Source organism: Ricinus communis, chromosome 7 (genome assembly GCF_019578655.1).
Source record: "Ricinus communis isolate WT05 ecotype wild-type chromosome 7, ASM1957865v1, whole genome shotgun sequence".
Classification (NCBI taxonomy): domain Eukaryota; kingdom Viridiplantae; phylum Streptophyta; class Magnoliopsida; order Malpighiales; family Euphorbiaceae; genus Ricinus; species Ricinus communis.
In genome coordinates this window covers 28,733,221-28,753,775 of record NC_063262.1, presented here as the reverse complement: position 1 = coordinate 28,753,775, position 20,555 = coordinate 28,733,221, and the positions used below count along the sequence as shown (strand labels likewise).

Genomic DNA, 20,555 nt, shown 5'->3' with positions numbered 1-20,555 from the left:
GCATAAAAAGAAATATAACACAGATATAAATAGTGTATAAAAAGAAATCTAACACAGATTCATGCATCTTTTATCATAGTTTGCAACATCTCTCTCTGATTTAGATCATCTTAAAAGAATGTATATGAATTATGCTTTATCTCGTAATCTAGAAATTGAAAACTTGAGTCAGTGTCCAGCATATGACTTCAAACGAACCAGCTTAGGATTTAATTTAGATCACAGTACAAACACCAGGTTTCATGAATGGATGGAAGTTACAGGCAGATACAAACAGCTTCACTGCTTGAGATAAGAAATGCAAAACAGAAAGAAACACCGAAAATCTATGATCAATGAACAGGAGAATATCGAGTTGGGAGATTTTCGATCATAACTTTCTGATAACATTTTTGCCAACAACAACCGCAATTGCAATGGAAATAAGGGCTGTAAGGGCACCATGTCTTGTGAGCCAAAATTCAGACCATGTCAAGGGCCTAGTAACCTGGAATAGTACCTTCCGGAATTGTTCTTCCAAGTCATCCAATGAGCCAGTGTTATCAATGACAATGTCAGCTTTAGATCTTTTTACATCTAGGGGCATCTGAGCATTTATCCTGTTCCTGGCATCCTCCTCATTGGTTCCATCTCTGGCCATAAGCCGCTGGAGTTGTGTTTCATTATCAACCCATACAACAACAATCGGCTTTGTCCACTTGTCCATCTTGGTCTCAAACAACAGTGGGATGTCGAGGACAATTACCTTGCATCCCTTCAACCATAGCTTCAGAATTTCATAAAGGATACCAGAAGAGATATAAGGAGCCAGAAGCCTGCACCAAAGCAGGACCTAAAGTCAACTGCTGCAATATGCAATTCTATGCTAATTGTCTGTCAATTCAAGTTTCTTATAGCCACCAAGACTTGAAATTATACACGAAAACTTGACCACTAGAATTCTGAAATCAAACATATTAATTTAAGACTTCAAGCAAATGAATTCACTATTCAGAACAAACTGCTTCAAGATTATACAAAAGATCCATCATGGTCATGCTATGACATGATTACCAACATAAAATCACAAGGAAAGTTGAGGATGAACTACTGTATAAGATGAACGTAATCATTGACCAAAGGCAGCAAGCACTAAGCAGATGTCGTTTCTCACAGCATTCAAAGGTAGATACCTCATGCAGCATAATTAAACGAAAGAACTGGCATGATGTACTACACAAATGTACTTAGCAACTCAATTTGATGAGTAAGTGACATAAAAAATATTTAAAACTGATTCCACATTTATAAGAAAAAGAAGCTACAAGAACAGCAATAACGAGTACCGATTAAGAAGTTGCCGGTTTGAAGGATCAGAGAACACAATGCGGCCAAGTTTTGGTCTATCCACTTCCCCATTAGCTAGTAACACATCCTCTCCAAATGCAGCAACTACTTTATTATACCCACCTGTATCTTTCTTCAAAACATCCTGAACAGATTACCACCTACTATAAATCAAGAAAAACACACAAAAAACCCCAAACTTCGTTTCGAATTTCAATTGAGTAAGGTCAATTGGCAAAATCAAAAGCGAAAGATAAAAGCTTTTAACAGAGCATACACGAGCGACAAGATCGGCGTCAACAACGGGAATTCCATGGGATTTGAAAAGATTAGAAACAGTACTCTTTCCCGACGCTATTCCACCTGTTAATCCCACCATTCTCATTGTCACTGCTTTTGAAATGCTTCTTCTACGCTTTGAATTGCTCTTATCAAGTAATTGAAATTGACGATGGAGATGTATACAGGACATACTTAAACTTCTTAAATACCTAACATGGCAATCTAAGAGTAGGTAGGCTAGAGAGTCAAAGCGCAGTGCAAGGGAGATATAAACGTGGGCTTGATCTTTGGACTGGATATGTGATCATGGGCTTGTGGTTTCTGTCTGTGATCTGTCGTCCGCCTTTCCGTTATCTTGTCTTCCAAATACGCCAGATAGTGTCGGCAATGAGCTAATCATTCTTTGGGGACCACTTCTATTCGTCGTCCAAATGTTTAATTGATCATTTTTTTATCGTCACCAAATTCTCCTTTACTTCGTCATGAAACATTGAAGATACATATTAGCGACTGAAAATTTCAGTGATCTTTAATCCTTTGTAACCAATGCTTTAAGCGACTATTTGTCTTCGTCACTGGGAAATGGTTAAACATTTTCTACCTCACTGAAGTTTTTCCCCAGGCATTCGTCACAGTGAACATGTTTTTTCTTCTTCGTCGCCGAAACTCTGGTGACTGCATTTGCCTCGTCACTGGCAACTACATTTGCTTTGTCACGGAAGCTCTTGTTGAGCATGTTATCCCGTCATCGAAAAAAATATATATTTTATTGCTAGTATTATAAAATACATATATTCAACCATGAAAAAAATGAAATTTAACAGTAAGATTGAGAAGAAATAGAGGAAAAGTTCGTCACGTAAAATGGTCACAATCTTATTGATTCAACTATATCGTTCCCATGAAATTGTGCAAAGCTCATATAGTAATGAGCATCCATCACTAAAAACTCATATTAATTATAATAGAAATGGTAAACTAGATTGAGATCTACATTGAGGTGGGTTCCATTTCTAATGAAAAGCCATTAGGACACTGGCAAAAGAAATTTCCTGGATTCGCTTTACAGCTTTCACTTTTTAGTGGTACCAGAATAGGCGTGAAGGGAGAGATTGGACTCTCTGGTGACAGCATATTAGCCTCTAGTATGCTTGCTACATCAACCCCGAAAATATTTCCATCAGCTCCTTGGACATGCACATCTTACCGGAACCATCAGCTCCTCTCCTATATCTAGATTCAACTCATCATATAATAGTTTTGACCAAGAAGGGCTTAACAGATCGTCGGGCCCCGATAAATTTCATTGGCAATTTCAAAAGATGTATCATTCTTTTTAATCGCGTAAGGGGTGCTATGTTGATAGATGCTACCAGTGCATGAGCAAGAAGCAGGAACTATGATCGATTTCTCATAGGAAATTTTATCTTCTGTTGATAATTTGTTGATTGAAGCTGTACTTTAGGCTTCAGAACCTAAAAGATAACCAATACTGACAGGGGAATCAGAGGGTGGGCGAGATCGAGAAGTTACAAAGGATTGGCATGGCATTGGATGGCCATTGCAAAGGTACCCTTTGGATCCAGAAGGATCACAGTCCATCTGAGAATTGTTAAAATATTTTTGAAATGGCAGTATGATGGTTGATAATTTGACAGAAAAAGAAATATCAAGAAATGATAGAATGAAGATAGCTTCATGGTTTAGAGTACTTAAGCTAAACTTGAGTGTTTCTGCTATTTATTATAAATTTTGCATCACTGGATGTATTGTACTTTGACTAGCTTGACAATTGTCATTTGTCCCAGATGTGCAAATTCATTTACTTATTAGAATCATAATCCTGTTTTCTAAAACCAAGATTCATATGTTAGCATCGCTTGTAAGAAATCCCTGAACCGAATACGTTTAATTCACTAAATTAGTTTTCTGATGATGAAGAAATTGCTTGCACAATGTAGCTTTTCTAAATAAAAAGAAAAAGAACAAAAATCAATCTCAAGCTAGTTTAAGATTAGTTTCCATTTCTAAGGAAAACGCAATATCATCCTCTAATATCATTCTCCATTTCAGCAACGGAAAGAATGAATGATGCTTCATCTCCCGACAGAGACTCTTGATGGGATTTCATAATTCCATCCAGCTCCATTGCTACTTCCCTTATTGAAGGTCTATTCTTACCATTTGATCTCACACATTTTATTACAAGCTTTGCAATGCTATATACGTCCTCTCTTCTTGCTTCCTTAGCAACTCGAGCATCTAAAAGGTCAAGCAGTCGATTCTCCTTTGCCATTGAAATGAAATGTGCAACAAGATTTCTTTCATCTTCAGCTCTTGTAGAAGAAATAGGCTTCTCTCCCGTGAAGAGTTCTATTAGTACAACCCCAAAGCTGTAAACATCACTTTTCTCCGTGAATTGACTTGTGTAGAAGTACTCAGGATCTAAGTATCCGAATGTTCCTTGCACTACAGTAGTTAAGTGAGTCCTGTCAAATGGGATTGATCTTGAAGTTCCAAAATCTGATACTTTTGCGCTGTATTTATCGTCTAACAATATGTTTGCAGACTTGATATCTCGATGGAAGATCGGAAATGAAGCTGCAGAATGCATGTATGCTAATGCTCCAGCTACTTCGCTTGCAATTCTGAAGCGATGTTCCCATGGAAGTGAGGATTCTTGGTCTTGATTATAAATATGTTGAGAAAGGGTTCCATTAGAAATGAACTCATAAACTAGTAATGGGAATTCAGTTTCTAAACAACAACCGAGAAGCTTCACTATGTTTCGATGATTGATTTGAGAAAGAATGACAACTTCATTTATAAATTGCTCAATTTGTGTTCTGTCAATAGTTTTTGATCTCTTCACAGCAACTATGCTACCATCAGGTAACATTCCCTTGTAAACAGTGCTAAAACCTCCCTGACCAAGAAATCTACTTTGGCTATAGTTGTCTGTTGCTCTTTGCAGCTCTTCTGCAGTAAATAGTTTGGCCTTTTCACTACTTCCGTAAGATGATAATCGTTCTCGCAGCAAGAAGCCACCATTTTGCTCGAACAATTTTGCCTTTCGAATTTTATATCTTCTTTTCTTCAGGAACTGATATACCTTGTAGGTGAACAGGAATAAACACAGTAAGTCCGATACCAATGCCGACACCTGAAGTTAGCACATGGACAATTTAGCATCCATTTTGTCATGATGTCAATATAATTGCCAATATAATGCATATGCATTTCTTGGATTAGTAGATTCAAAGGAAAAGGAAATATTTCCCTGGTAGATAAGGTGGAAAGCTAATATAGATTGATTGAAAGGAAAGGTAAGGGACAAACCTAATAGTGCAACAAATTTAGTTGGGAACTTCTTACTTCGAGATGTGCAATACATGCCGTCTACTCCTCCAACTGCAACAGATCCATTGGGATATTGGCAAGAGAAATTTGCAGCTGGATTTGTCAGACGATTTTCGTTTGTAAGTGGAACCAGTATAGGTGTGAAGGGATAGATAGTGCTGTTTTCTGACAATTTGTTGGCCGCCAATATGCTTGCTTCATCAACACCAAAAGAATTTGCAATTGATGCAATTGTATCTCCCCATGTCACCATATGCACCAGCAAAGAGATCACTCCATTTTCCGTTTGGTTCTGAGTTGGGCATGCACATCTTAGTGGAACAATTAGCTCCGATCCCACAGGAAGACCTTGGCTGGGGTAGTTGTTCTGATCCATTATTGCTTGACAAGTAGTGAGGCCTTGATAAGTGTTATTGGCTATTGTAAAATAAGTATCAGTTGAATCTTGAATAAAGTAAGAAGTATTATGATGGTAGATGCTACTAGTGCATGAACAAGAAATAGGAACTATGATTGATTTCTCTGAGAGAAATGTGAATATGGATGATACATTGTTGATCAAGGCTATACTTGAGGCTTCTGAACCTAAAAGATAGGAAATGGTGATGGGGGAATCATAGGGTGGGCGAGATGAAAAGGTAAGAAAGACTGGCATGGGATTTGGGTTATCCCATTGCAAACATACCCTCTTGATATAGAAGAATTTTCACTGCAGTCTAATGACTTGCCACTGATATATTCTTGTTGGCAGTTAGATGGTTGATAAATTAAAAACAGGAGGAGGAATAAGCTCAAGAATGATAATGGTTCCATGGATTTGAGTTATTTTGCAAAAGTTGAAATTTATCTGCTATATATTAGCTTGCATCACCTGCTGAATTATGACTTGGCAGCCTTCTTGGACTATTAACAGAAGAGTCCAAATGCTAATTAAAATGGTTATCTTGTAGAGTGCATCATTGACCACATCTTAACTGATTGCAATAAACAAATAGATATATTCCTGCTTCAAGATATGAAAGCCGAAAAACGTCTGTTTCATAGCTGAAAAGCACATGATGCACAAAGACTTTTGAAACAAAATCCCCACAAGCAAGGAACTTTTCCATATAGAGACAAGATGGGGATAATACTTGTACTAGTATTATTGGGGCATAAGTAACTAATGACTAGTCAAATGAAGGAACTCTTGTTTATCTTGTCTTTTGGAACTTCAGGAAGCTCTTGGAAAAACTCTGATTGATCTATTAGTTCAAACTCTCCGTCAAGCACTTCCCTAGTTCAGTCTCAATCTAGAGGTTTTCAAGAAAATCCCAATATGTCCACGCTTTCTTATTGTAGATTGGGTTAGCAGCAATTATCTGAGCCAAAAGTCCAAGAATTGCCAAACATTAGCTGAACCCGGTTCAGGCCAATTGCCAAGTCAAAATCCTATAACAGAATTATACAAGAAACAGCTTACCAAACTAAATTCCAGTCTGAGAACTCATGTCCATGGAAATGGATTTGTCTTCATTCTGCTGCTTCTTCATCTTCCTCTTTCTGTTTGTAATTCATCAACCATCAAATTGCCAACAAGATTATCTTAACAATACTCAGTTGAACTGCGGTGTAAACCCTTCAATATCGAAAGGATATCTTTGCAATGGCAATGATCAAGTGCCATGCCAGTCTTATATAACCTTTTTATCTCTCCCCCCTTATGACACCCCCATCTCTATTGCTTACGTTTTAGGTTCAGAAGCCTCAGATATAGCCTTGATCAACAATATATCAATCAAAGACAAAATTCCATCACAGAAATTAATCGTAGTTCCTATTTCTTGTTCATGTACAGGTAGTATATACCAGCATAATACTCCCTACACTATCAAAAATCTAACTGAGTCATATTTTACAATTGCAAATAACACTTATCAAGGCCTGACTACCTGCCAGGCCTTGACGGGTCAAAACTACTATGATCCTGAACACCTTCAGGTAGGAATGGAGTTGATGGTTCCATTAAGGTGTGCTTGTCCGAGTCGAAACCAAACAGCAGATGGAGTGATCTCCTTGTTGATGTATATGGTGACATGGGGAGATACACTTTCATCAATTGGGCAGGCTTTCGGGGCTGATGCTGCAAGCATACTAGAAGCCAACAGGTTGTCACAGAACAGCATAATATTTCCTTTTACGCCTATTTTGGTTCCGCTTAGACGCGAAAGATGCATGGCTGATCCAGAAAATTTCTTTTGCCAATGTCCTAAAGGAGGAGTAGGAGGTCTTAACTGCAGACAAGACAGCAAAAAATTTCCAACCAAACTGATAATACTATTAGGTCTGTCTCCCTCTCTTTCTTTCATCTAAATTAATTTGTTTATCATGAATTTTATTTATACTAAATTTTTCTTCTATTTACTTCAGGTACTGGCATTGGCATGGGATTACTGTGTTTATTCCTTTTCAGCTACAAGTTATTTCACTTCCTAAAGGAAAGAAGAAACAGAATTCGCAAAGAGAGACTATTTGAGCAGAATGGTGGCTTCTTGTTGCAACAAAAACTCTCATCTTGTGGAGGAGGTAAAAAGGCAAAATTGTTTACAGCAGAAGAGCTGCAAAGAGCTACCGACAACTATAACCAAAGTAGATTTCTTGGTCAGGGAGGATATGGAACAGTTTTTAAAGGAATGCTACCAGATGGTAGTATAGTTGCTGTTAAGAGATCAAAAACGATTGACAGAACCCAAATTGCCCAATTTATAAATGAGGTCGTCATTCTATCACAGATAAACCATAGAAACATTGTGAAGCTCCTTGGTTGTTGCTTGGAAACTGAGCTTCCATTACTGGTTTATGAGTTCATTCCTAATGGAAATCTTTCCAATCATATTCACGAACAAGACCAAGAATCTTCTTTTCCATGGGAGCTGCGCTTAAGAATTGCAAGTGAAGTAGCTGGAGCAGTGGCTTACATGCATTCTTCAGCTTCATCTCCTATCTTCCATCGAGATATCAAATCTTCAAACATACTCCTAGATGATAAATATAGCGCAAAAGTATCGGATTTCGGAACTTCGAGAGCAATCCCATTTGACAGAACTCATCTAACCACTGCAGTACAAGGAACATTTGGGTACTTCGATCCTGAATACTTCCACACAAGCCAATTCACAGAGAAAAGTGATGTTTACAGTTTTGGGGTTGTGATGATTGAGCTTATAACAGGGGAAAAGCCTATTTCCTTCGATAGAAATGAAGATGAGAGAAGCCTTGTTGCGCATTTCATTTCATCGATGAAGGAGGATCGCCTTCTTCAAATACTAGATCCTCGAGTTGCTAGAGAAGCAAGGAGAGAAGATATGCATGCCATTGCAAAGCTAGCAACAAGTTGTGTGAGATTGAATGGAAAGAAGAGGCCAACAATGAGAGAAGTAGCTATGGAGTTGGATGGATTAAGGAAGTCAGAAAGATGCTTGCAGATTGACCAAGAACTTTCGCTGCTGAGAGATGACCCATCATTCGCTCACCGTGCTGATGAACCAGGACAAGAATCAACTGAGGACTACATTACATTTTCCTTGGAAATGGAATCTACCTCATTCTAGATTTCTTTAGCCTTTTGTATAGTATTTTTTATATTTTACTTTGATTTCGATCATCATACATCCTTTGCTTCTAATATCAATTATTGTAACTCAATTGATACTTTGATATTGTAACTCAATTGATACTGAAGTTATGGAGCTAATTGAACAGAAAAAAAGTTACTTAGAGCTGAATTTGTGTGCTCATATAAGATTATGCAAAGAAATTGCACAAATAGTTTAGGTGTAGAAAAAGAGATTTGAAATTGTATTGATCTGTGATGAAATTACAAATTAAAATTCTGAGATTTACAATATGTGAATGTTCTATTATATACATGCTGAGTTGCAACGGTCTTTAAGCTACCTAATGTCTCCCTATTAAGGGTTAAAGCGACCTGTGATGACATGTCTGTACAACTTTCAGCTGTACAGACCTGAGGCCTTACCCTTTGGTCCCTGAAGTCTCTTGTCCGTTGGTCCCTTCGGACAAAGCTTCAAGGTTTAGTTCTTCAACATTAGGCTTATCCAATATGTTCTGCAAAACATTTACTATGGACCATGAAATGAACTGTACTATAGACGCAGGAGCAAGAAAGTGATAATTGTATTTTAGTACATTTACACTGTATAAGATTACATCAAAGTCCAACTATATATCGTACACATGAACGAACCTGTTTCTTAGAAGATAGTGTACAAGGAACTACATTAGTCTAAAAGTGTAATACCCTATTGCTACTTGATACTCAGAAGAGATGCACTGATTCATCAACTGTGAAGAACTACGAAGTCGGTGGACAAATGGAGATTGTCTGCTGAAAATTCTGCAGATATTAGCGTTTCCAATTGCAGTTTGCCTTCCTTGCCAAATAATCTCGATTCGACACCTGCCTTTGCAGGGTTATTGAAATCAGAGACAGCCTCTGTAATTTCTCGAACAAGGTCAACGATCACCCCTTCAATGCCCATCAAATGCTGCACGTATACCACCTCTGGCACATTACTGCGAAATGTACAACTATTTTCTGCTGTGTTAGTGAAACTAGATTTATGAAAACCTCGATCAACAAACTTTGCACACATCACCTAAAAAGACCACAAACGATTTAATGCTTACTTCAATTGGCCATAACTAATGATGGAAAGCTTTGATTCTTTAATTCTTTTCACTGCTTCTGGATTTCTAAAGATAGCCTTGACTTCAGATACAATTCCTTGCAGACCACCTTCCATGCAAACCTTAATGGCCTCATCCAATGAATTCCTTCTTACATCCATGTAAATTTCAGATCCCCCATTTGTTAGGAAGAAAACCTGGATCGTAACATTGACATTAGATCCTTGAGAGCGACTTTTCCAGAAAGCACAAAAAAAGAAACATTAAGGGGAAAAAATCGGAAGGAGAAACAATGAAGTAATGAACAGGCATGATAAGTGAGTTTACAGGATATTTTTTCTGCAATTTTCTCATCATCTGAGCTGCATCAGGTAGAAAGCTAGAAAACATGATAGGCCTGTCCTTGGCATGTTCAAGCACCACCTGGCCATGAAAATCAGCATGTATTTTAAGCCATTACTTGAATGCAAAATCCAGATATCCAAAATAATGGAAGCTGAAAATGGCAAGAATACCTTCAAGATTGCTTGTAGAATGTGTTCAAATTCTTCCTGTTTGTAAATGATATGATCATCAAACTTCAGTTCAATATTGAAGCCTATTGTACCATCAACCTTCTGGAAAACTTCTTGCAATGTACAAAGAGGATCATCTTCTTCAACTTTCCATTCAAAGATTTTCCCATCTTTTGTTTTCCTAAATAAAGTCTTTCCCACCTGAAATTTGATAAGAGCAGAAGGATTCAACAACTCTATCAATATACTAAAATCATTTTAAAAGAAAGGATAAAAGGGTAGATAACGAAAATGACAATTACATTTCCAGCCTCCTTTTGGGGTCCGTAGGAGAGAAATTCAGCTAAAGTGAGGTCTGTAACTCGTTTTTCAATAATGGTACCCTGAAATCAAGTTATCCCCATCAACATCATAAACAATCAGTATTGATCAAGCTTAAAGTTTTAAGAACGACTCTTGAGTTACTTTTCTTTTTTTGCTCTGAAAAAACAACAGAAAGAAAAGGAAGAAAGTAAAAAAGAAAAAAAGCTGACCTTGTCTTCAGTGAGGATTAAATTGTCATGGAAAATGACTGGATAGCCATCTCTGGTCACCTACAACAAATACATTTTGTTTTTGTTTACAGTTTTCTTCCAATGGATCTTCCCTCACCCATAGTAAAAGTTAAAGGAAAATAAGCACAGCAAAACCACCAGAAGTAAATTTTCAGTACCCTCCAATGGAGATTGTAATTCTGATCACTATACAATTGTGGGGACAGGCAGATGGATGTAGATAAGAAAAAGTAGCAGAACAAACAATTAAGACTCAAATAGAGACAAGAAAAGGGACAAAGATGAGGCAAACAGCAGCTCCACGCACACATGGACGTGCCTAAATGACAAAACACTAGAATCCTGAAGAGTTATACTTCAGTTTATCGCGGTAGATGAAGACAGAAGTTTGCCACCGCAACGAACCAACAAACAACCGTCGCCCATAACAGTCACCGTATATCACACACAGACACGCACACAATACAAGGAGTTCTGAATTTCTAAACCTCACCTGAACGTCAAATTCAATGAAATCAAGAGGCAACTTAGCAGCGGAATTGAAGGAGAGAATCGAATTCTCTCTGATGGATTTCATTCTCCTATCAGAAGATTGTAACATATTCATTCCACTCCCTCTATGTCCCATCACTACAAATTTCGGGAATTTAAAAGCGACATCATGATCACCACTTTCATGATCATTCACACCTAAACATAAAACATAAAACCAATACAAATATAAGCATAAACCAACCAAGAAAAAGAAGTGATACAGAAAAAAAAACACTAACTACATATATAAATGAAAAAGAAAAAAGATAGTTTGTGATTCAAGAAACTAACATATATTGGTGAAGCGGGTGGAGCAGAGAGACAATGCTGCATTTTCTTGAACTTGATCAAGATTAGGCACGTCAGAGACATGAACAGCTTTGAGAGCCATCTTTCTTTAATCTTTTTCTTTAGCAAAAGATTTCAAGAATATGACTCAGTATATGAATGCGGAGGGTTTTTACCTTGATTCTTAGACAGAGGCTGCCGCTGCAGTTTGAGACATAGAAGGAGGAGGTATTTAAAGAGTATAATGGAACTCGACATTAAATCTTGAAAAAGTAAATATCCAAAAAAAAGAAATAAGCATATTCCTAATAAGGAAGTCTCTGGATGAAGAGAGGGATTAGGATAAGAATATTCCCATTACAGAACGGTCAAGTTTAGGAATATGATAAAGAAAGAGAGGAAATTTCGGGTGTTTTTTTTTTTCTTTTCTTTTTAATATCTCTATAATACATTCTAAATTTTTAGACAACATAGGTTTTTCCGAAAGGATAAATAATAACAAAATAAAAACTTAGTTTCGAGCCATTCAATTTCGTTAATGAAAACGTAGGGAAATCTATGCTGATGTCTGATACGTGGATCATGAAATCTATACATGCAAATTTAATCAGATTTGTGTTTTGCCACCTGTTCTCTTACCCTTTTCCACCCATGATTTTACTATTTCATCTCTTACAAAAGACTCCACTGGCAAGCAAATCAAGATTTATTTGCTACCATTAGCTCAATCTCATCTCAATTTCTTGCTTGATGAGGTAACGCTGCACATGTTCGAAGCTAATTGTAGTGACCATTGATGCCTTCAATTGTTTTGTCTTATTTAATAGTTGTATTACAATTCATGGAAAAGGGAATTTTGATACACTTATTATCTCATCATCTCTCCTCTTGCTATAATTTTATTACTAATTTTATTGTATGACTAATTGATCTTGAAGAAAGACGAGGACAAAATTAAACCATAAACAAGGGCTTCACGAGATAATTAAATTATGTCACGAGAAACACTTGAATGAACGGTAGGAACCTTTGCGAAAGAAAAATCAGGCTGTTATGAATTAACTCGCTCTAGAATTTTTATCATTATAAGCTATTACAGGAAAGATACAAATGCTTACTTCATTTCACCAGTGAGCAGTTGTATGGCCTGAATTTTAGTACAGAGAGTCAAAAAATAAAAGAAAAATAGTCAATTTTTAATTTTATATACATGATCTCATTATTCATAGTTTATTCTGTTAGTATAATATTTAGTTTACTGATATAATGTTTATATGAGAGAAAAGAAATAAAAACAGATTCAAGAACGCACGAGAGATTCCCACATCATTTCATAGATTCTTCATTCTACAATTCTCTTTAAAAAGAACAATGAAGAAGAACACAAGAATATCTTGTATTGGACCTCTTAATCGTTGACCACTAAAGAAAGGCAGAAACAATTCGAGAGTGCACTAGAGAGTGATAAGGTAGATTCTTGTTTTCACGTTCTCCATGTGCATGTCTTCTGTTCTTCATCCTCTTGGGTAATCTTCTCCAGGTTAACTCAGTAATCACTAGTACCATGTTCCATGCTTTGTTGGCCCTCTTTCTCTAATGTGATCCGTCCATTTTTTCTAATCTTTTGCTCTGTGTCCCTTCTGTTTCAGTATGATTTTAATCTCTAATGTATATCCATCAAAGATGATTTAAGCTCCACGTGTAATCATTCAGTCCCGAAGTGGATGGTTTTTCAATAATCTTTCTTTTGTCATTTTTGTGTTATATTATGACAAAGTAACTAGCGTCAGAGTACAACTTCACATATTGTATTAAATGTATCTTGACTCATAATATTCACAAGGAGAATATCTTGTCACATAAGAGATTAAAAGCAATTGAATTTTCTAAATAACTAGTGAGAGGATTGTGAGAGTGGTGGCGCATGACGCATTAGGTATAAATTTGACAGTTTCTCAAAGTCGTACGCCATTTCTCTGTTTGTGGTTCTTGTAGAGAAAGTGAGCTTATCTAGTGTAGAACATGTCAAAAGCCAGAGTGATTACTGGACATTCAAGAACCCGAAAATCAAAGGCATCTCATTTGCTACCTTAAAGCTAAAGTAGTATTCTTACTGCAATCCACCTTGGATACGCATTTTTCTCCATAATTTCCAAGTCTGTTTCATTTGTTTTACAACTTCTTCAAAACATTTAAGTGACAAAGTGAGTAGTCACTCAGAGTGCCCAAGTGGTTGGAATATTGAAGGGATATATAATGGAAAAGCACCAGTAATTTCTGGCCTATGATACACGAGCAGGTGGATTACCTTTTTCCACTTTGCCATGTATATTTGTCGGGTACGCTTTGTAATGGTGAAGCTGAGTTTTTCAAAAGCTCTGCATGATACTGTCAAGAAGAAGAAACAGATAATGTTTGAAGAACCTGCCCATATTAAGCCATACCATTGTGTTCGATAATCTAGTTTCCAACATACATCAAACAAACATCATTTGGCTCAACATATAGCATCTATATCAAGGGCATTTCTGTTCCAAACTTGTAATAATTCACAGGAAAACATAATATGCATTACAAGGTTAATCAAGCAGTGTACCATTTATTTGTGGGCAACAAGAAAACCACTTATTCTATTTGGTAGGTGTGCCAGCCAAGGTACGAAAAAGATGTGCAAAGTCTAGCACAGACCATTAGGTCGATCTTAAAGCTTGGCAAAAACAGCGTCTCGTTTCTGGATTTGTGCTTTCACAGCCTCCTTAAGATCATCAGATACAAGCATTGCAGAATTCCAAGTTGCAACATAATCCAACCCTTGCTCTGTATTCAAGTCCCTGCTTCTTAATAAGACTGCTTTTGTCCCAGTGACGGCCAGAGGAGACTTTGCAGCAATTCCTGCAAAAGATTGTTATAAGAACTTAAACAATTGAACTACCAGAACAATGGGCACATCATACATATCAAGTACAAACAAAACTAAAATTCAAATTAAAAAGAAATAATAATAATAATAATCATACCCTCAGCAACAAGCCTGACACCCTCATCCAAATCCTCTTTAGACCCAAAAACCCGAGAGACAAGCCCAAACTCCTTAGCCTCATGACTGGAAAACCTTCGACCCGTTAAAGCCAATTCCATAGCATTACCAAACCCAATAATCGAAGGTAACCTCTGTAACGTGCCAAGATCCGCAGTTAACCCTAAATCGACCTCCTTCACACTAAAAAACGAATCTTGACAGCAAAACCTAATATCACAGGCAGTAACTATGTCAACACCACCACCAATACAGGCCCCATGAATACTCGCTATCACTGGTTTCCTACACTTCTCTATCGCAGTTATCGCCTCTTGTAAATACTTTATCTGCCGCCGGAGCTTCTCGTTAGCTCGGCCCCTGTCACCGGAAAGTGTCTGCTCGGTGATTGAATTGAATGTCTTGAGGTCGATTCCCGAGCAGAAATGATCGCCGGCGCCGGCGAGAATTATCACGCTGACGTTAGGGTCTTGGTCGAGACATGAAAGTGCGTTTGGCAATTCGGTAAAGAAATCGTGGGAAAGTGCATTCCGTTGATGTGGGCGGTTCAGGTATAAGTGGACAACCGGTGAATTTGGGATTTTTTGTATAATTTTTAGAGTTCTGTATCGATCCATTTCCTTTTTAATTTGTCAAGAAAATGAGAGAAACTGAAGGAAAATCCTTGGTAAGACAATGTGGGAGTTGGAAAAGTATTTATTTATTTAATTTACGTCATCATTATAACAGAAAATGGAAAATACAACAGTCAAAAGTAATACAACATATCGAGATCAAATCTGTATAAGATGAAGAATTGAACTGGGCCGTCTTATTTATCCCTTAAAATGTCTTTTCCAAACAACGGTGATGGGTGTTTGAGACAAATAGGTACCTCTGACCTGTGGATTTCATTTTTAACAGTCAAAACCATAAAATTCTCAACAAACCCTCTTAACCTCATTTATTACACCTTATCCCTGTCTCTCACCTCTACCAACCGCCTTCGGACAATCATGGCTACCCATAAATGACCGATCACTGAAACGGTTGGCGCTCTAATTTAGGTATATGTAGCAATAAATAAAAAATTTATATATACATATAATTATTAAGTGATCGGTACACATTATATAAAATTAAAAAAAATTATTAATTATTTTACACGTTTAGTATATAAATGAGAACTAAATAAGAATAATTTTATTATTTTATTATCCTAACGCTTATTAAGGAGATCGAAGAAGATGAAGGAACATTCCTGGTTGTTGGCAAGATAATATCCAAAGTAATATGTAGCTGTGAAAAGGATGTCCTAGAGATTTCCTGAAATACAGAAAAGATCTTTCGCGCGCGTGCAGATAAGCAATGGTACTGTTTTCATTCTTCTTTTGAAAAAAAAAAAATTTGATGTCCACAAATCACAACAATGGATCGCGGGCCTGGAAGAGTATTTTAGCAGAGAGATTTTAGCATTGGGTGGGCAGGTGTATATCTCATGTTTGGTCAGACCCATGGCTTCTTACAACCTACCACTGTCGAGACCTCCTGCAGATTGGGAAGCTTCAAATGGTGAGCCATCTTATCAACCAACGACCCGAGCAATGGAATATAACTTGGCCTGATACATACACAACACCTTGCACTTTGTTTAAAATAGTCAAATAGTTCCGTCTATTTTGAGTTTGATTTATTAAACGTTTAAACTCGTTAATTAACTGATACATAAATACTTAACAGTTTACAGGACAGATGGCGTTATATTAAGTTATTATACGCGAGTGCGGTTCTCTTGCATGGTTTATTCTAGTTATAATAAATAAATATCATTTTTTTCTTATTTCATCGTCCTCTTCTTCTCATTCTTTTTTTTCTTTTCAAATTTCTATTTTTTCTTCTTTCCTTTTTTTTCTTTATTTGTAACTTATATATACTTGGGCAATTTCTATTTTGGTTTGTTTTAAAGTTTTCGAAGTCTGCAAATCAAAAATCTAAAAATCAATCAACAGAAGAAACAAAATGAAAAAGAAAAAATCTTGAAAGAGAAAAAAACATACATAATGAGTTCTTGGTGCTTGTTATCGACTCATTTAGGACACAATAATTGACCCTATAACAAGTTAGCGCTTGGGCTTTATGAGGCTTCTTGAGGCAATTCCTAACAAGATTTGCACATATGTTTGAACAGATTATGGATGCGGGTGATTCCTAAATGGATTGCTGCGATTTTTCTGCAAAAAATAAAATGGGTGGGAGCTATATTATTATTGGCCAAATGAGTGCAGCTATGTCACTGTAGATTTTGGGTGTCTGCTAGCCTAGAGTTGTTGATGTGTTTAGCTTTGTGAAAAGCTTTGCTTTGGTGTCAAAGAATGTATATTTCTGGTGTGGTGATTGAATCGGACTCCCAACTAAGGTTTCAAGCGTTTAATAGTAAAATTAGAGATGATTTTTATTTATGTTGGTTGGTGATTGTAGGTCGATTACTATTGTTCTTGCTAAGCAATTAGGTTCTTGGTCAGGTCCTACTATGTGGAATTCTAATCCTCTATTTCTTGGCTTTAATGGTTGATCTTTAATGAAGTTTATATCTTTATTTAAATAAAATAGATAGTAATTTTTCTTTTAAATTTTTTGCTCACATGTCAATTTTACTTAATTATTTACCGCACGTATATATCACATTATCCACTTGAAACTCTAAAAGTGTTTAAGTACTAAAAAATTGACGAATTCGTATGTCTAATAGATCAAACTTAAAGTATAAAGAATTGTCTGACTATTTTAGCCAAGTACAAAAGATTACTTATGTATTATTTTCTCAAGAGGAAGACAAAGATCAAGTCCAACCATTCTAAAAAATTTTACCTGTCGAAGGAATAATAAATTCTTTTTATCAGAATTTTATAAATTTTTATTTAGGCGTCATTATTGATTTTCTTTTCTTAAAAAAGAATGATTATGCTTATTAGAATTATATATATATATATATATAGTGTTAATAACGACAATAACAATCACCAACCAAAAAAAGAACAATAATGATAAATAATTGAGAAATTTATATAACTTTCATCTTTTAAACATATGATTTCTTTTTACAAGAAAAAATATGAAATATTTGACTCAATAATACATTAAATATTATAATTTATAATAGATTGTAGCATTGATTTAGAAAAATAAACATGATTTCTTTTACAAGAAAAAATAATGAAATATTTGACTCAATAATACACTAAATATTGTAATTTATAGTAGATTGTAGCATTAATTTAGAAAAATAAAAATTATAAAAGGTCCTACCGGGAGTCGAACCCAGGTCGCTGGATTCAAAGTCCAGAGTGCTAACCACTACACCATAGAACCAGATTGTGCTCCAGAAGACATATTTTAGAAAAAATTATATTTATGTGAAGTTCAATGAAGGCTGATTTATCAGTCAGGGGATAGAACATCTTTTATTGCTTATGCAAGTATAATAGTGATTAATCTGTCATGACTTTAGGGAAAATCTCAATTCATTGGCCATTTTGATACAATCGAAATAAAAACCTCGAAACAGAGTCTAAAACTATAAACTTTCAAATTTTAAATCAAAGTAAAAATATTAAAAAAATAACAAAATAGTAATAACTATTATTTTGTTAATCGGACTTGAACTTATTCATCTCAAGTTCAAATATAATTGAATTCGGTCAGGATCACTAAAAAATAATATATATAGAACAATACATTAATTATTACATTTTTATTAAAATTTCAAATTAAAAGGAAGGTACCACTACACCAATTATTGGTTCCTTTTAACATCATATTGTTGGGATAAGAAAGTTAGTGAGGTTCCCAAATGGAATGTTGATTATTTGATTTGGCCACGGAAAGTTTCTGGATTGGTGGAAATGCTTCCAGATATGTATTTTTATTACTTTCCTTAAAATCTTCATGATTTATTAATGATTTTGCCTTCCTATCTTAAAAGTGCAAATCCAAAAAAGAGAAAGAAAGAAAGAAAAACAAAATTAATGTGTCATTGACGATATGCATAAGAAGAGAAACTTTGCTGAATTTAATTAGGGTTTTGCTCAAGAGAGCTCCAACTTTCACGTAATCTATTCAGATGATTATTCAACGAATTCCACCTCATTAGATCTCCTTCTTGCAACTCCTAACAGATAACACTTTACAAATACACAAAAATATTTTATTTTCTTCTTAAAAAAGTAAAAATGTAATTCCATTTTATATGTTTAGTAATATATATCAAAAATAAGAATAAGTAAAACTAAAAATTACAATCTTTTTTATTTAAATAATAAATGTATACTCATATTCTTCATTCCCATGGATAGAAATAAATATTTACCAATACATTTATAATAAAATCCCATAAAGTGTATCATCGGATATTTCAAAAAGGAAATCAAAATATGAATAAGAAAGATTTATAGAAATCTCAATAACAAACAAAAGGGAACAAACATATGTGACAGATAAAAAATAGGAAAATTGATGTATGTTTCTATTTATACACCAAAAAGACAAATGATTAATATATATTTATTAATTTTAAATAATAAAATATGTATCAATTATCCAACACTAAAGTGTAAAACATTCAAAATATATATTATTTTCTTATTTGTTGTTATATATACACCAAGTCTATATAAAAAAAAAATTTAAAAAAATAAATCACTGTTACCGATCCAAAATATGATCAAGGATGGAATAAAATTAAGTAAGAAATTTCAGTAAAAAAAAATTAAGAAAAAGTAGAGGTGGGTAGAATATTCAATTATTCAGAAGATTTTAAAAGAAACTTTTTCAAGTTTTAATTTCCTTTACTTTTCTTAAAACTGCATGCATGTTGTTAATTAATAATAGGCCAAAGATGAATCCATATCCATGTTGTAGAATGAATGTAATCCACAAAATTCTCAAGCATTGCCATGTTTACCCCACCACCACCTCAATAATGAAATGAACTTTCTTCAAAGCCACTAAACATTAAAAAGAATTTTATTTCAGGTTGTTCCCAATTTGACTGAAATTTGAAGTTTTGCAATTGATCCTTTCTAGCACACACACACACATATATATACATACTAGCTAACTGTTTAGAATCAATTATAGGAGATCTCTCCAGATCAAACACTTCTCAATTATAGTGCCATATGGGTGCCACAATCTGATGGTATTTTCTTACATTTATGTGCCAAATGTCAGGCTCAGATCATTTTTGTTATATATACCATGAATTTGATTTTCATTATTTTTCACGGGGTACAGCCATATATATTGATTCATTTCTATGAAAGCGATTCATGATCTAATTATTGATCGTGAAATTCTTGCTGAGCCTTTCCTTTGTAATCATTGAAAGTGCAAGTACATATTTGTTCTGCCAAGATAGTGATAGTACAATATCATTTGATCATGCCCACTATTGGTAAATGAATGTCAATCGTACACATGTAGCGCAAAAGGATGAACAAAAACTTTGATTGAAATTGTTCATATATAATTCACGAAATAAAATGTAAATTTAAACCATATATTATATAAGGAACACTCAAGAAATATAATGAGTGCTAAGATCAAATTTTAATTACTGGACTTTGAGAAAAAAAAAAAAAAAAGAACAGTGAACAAACATATAATATGAGTGCAATGCATAAACTGTGTACTCTTATATATTTTAACATCATGCTGTCCTCGAAACTGTTTTGGAGTTTTGCTATGACATATACAACAATGAAAAATGTGCATCTTATTAGAAGGAACTAACAAAATTGGCGACCCAAGAAATGATGAGTAAGTTTGAAGCTAGGGCATCACTAGTCTAAAAGGAAAAAAAGAAAGAAAGTGAAAGACCTAAAAAAAACATTTCATGATATACATTTACATCATAAAGGCACAATATATACAACTAAATCAACCTTTTTAGTGTATATACAACTAAAAAGAAATACAAGCCTAGAAACCCAC

The 20,555-nt window shown here is 35.1% G+C and overlaps 4 protein-coding genes, 1 non-coding gene and 1 pseudogene across 6 annotated transcripts; 1 reads left to right on the top strand and 5 right to left on the bottom strand.

Annotated features, from left to right (window-relative positions):
• Positions 1-183: 183 nt before the first annotated feature.
• LOC8274300 (dephospho-CoA kinase) lies at positions 184-1,903 on the bottom strand. The gene is made up of 3 exons (XM_002514812.4): positions 1,604-1,903; positions 1,326-1,471; positions 184-815 (listed from the first exon to the last, which is right to left on the bottom strand). Exons 1-3 carry the CDS (start codon positions 1,796-1,798, stop codon positions 371-373), a joined length of 786 nt encoding a protein of 261 aa, XP_002514858.2. The 5' UTR covers positions 1,799-1,903; the 3' UTR covers positions 184-370.
• A 1,599-nt stretch (positions 1,904-3,502) lies between these two features.
• Positions 3,503-5,759, bottom strand: LOC8274301 (annotated as a pseudogene).
• A 443-nt stretch (positions 5,760-6,202) lies between these two features.
• Positions 6,203-9,411, top strand: LOC8274302 (wall-associated receptor kinase-like 1). Its single transcript, XM_015716686.3, has 2 exons — positions 6,203-7,291; positions 7,378-9,411. The coding sequence occupies exons 1-2, from the start codon at positions 6,457-6,459 to the stop codon at positions 8,556-8,558; spliced, it is 2,016 nt and encodes a 671-aa protein (XP_015572172.2). The 5' UTR covers positions 6,203-6,456; the 3' UTR covers positions 8,559-9,411.
• Positions 9,127-12,019, bottom strand: LOC8274303 (glycerophosphodiester phosphodiesterase GDPD1, chloroplastic). Of its 2 annotated transcripts, none has more exons than XM_048376987.1 (8): positions 11,552-12,019; positions 11,220-11,416; positions 10,706-10,765; positions 10,475-10,555; positions 10,173-10,373; positions 9,985-10,080; positions 9,658-9,854; positions 9,127-9,543 (listed from the first exon to the last, which is right to left on the bottom strand). In XM_048376987.1, exons 1-8 carry the CDS (start codon positions 11,649-11,651, stop codon positions 9,309-9,311), a joined length of 1,167 nt encoding a protein of 388 aa, XP_048232944.1. In that variant the 5' UTR covers positions 11,652-12,019; the 3' UTR covers positions 9,127-9,308. The 2 variants fall into 2 exon arrangements, with proteins under 2 accessions (XP_048232944.1, XP_015572117.1); XM_015716631.3 differs by having other exon boundaries at positions 9,127-9,558; positions 11,552-11,979.
• Positions 12,020-14,039: 2,020 nt separating this feature from the next.
• On the bottom strand, positions 14,040-15,355 carry LOC8274304 (delta(3,5)-Delta(2,4)-dienoyl-CoA isomerase, peroxisomal). Its single transcript, XM_002514816.4, has 2 exons — positions 14,566-15,355; positions 14,040-14,440 (listed from the first exon to the last, which is right to left on the bottom strand). Exons 1-2 carry the CDS (start codon positions 15,200-15,202, stop codon positions 14,250-14,252), a joined length of 828 nt encoding a protein of 275 aa, XP_002514862.1. The 5' UTR covers positions 15,203-15,355; the 3' UTR covers positions 14,040-14,249.
• A 2,506-nt stretch (positions 15,356-17,861) lies between these two features.
• TRNAQ-UUG lies at positions 17,862-17,933 on the bottom strand. Its single transcript has one exon. It is a non-coding gene; the product is annotated as a tRNA-Gln (tRNA).
• Positions 17,934-20,555: the final 2,622 nt, after the last annotated feature.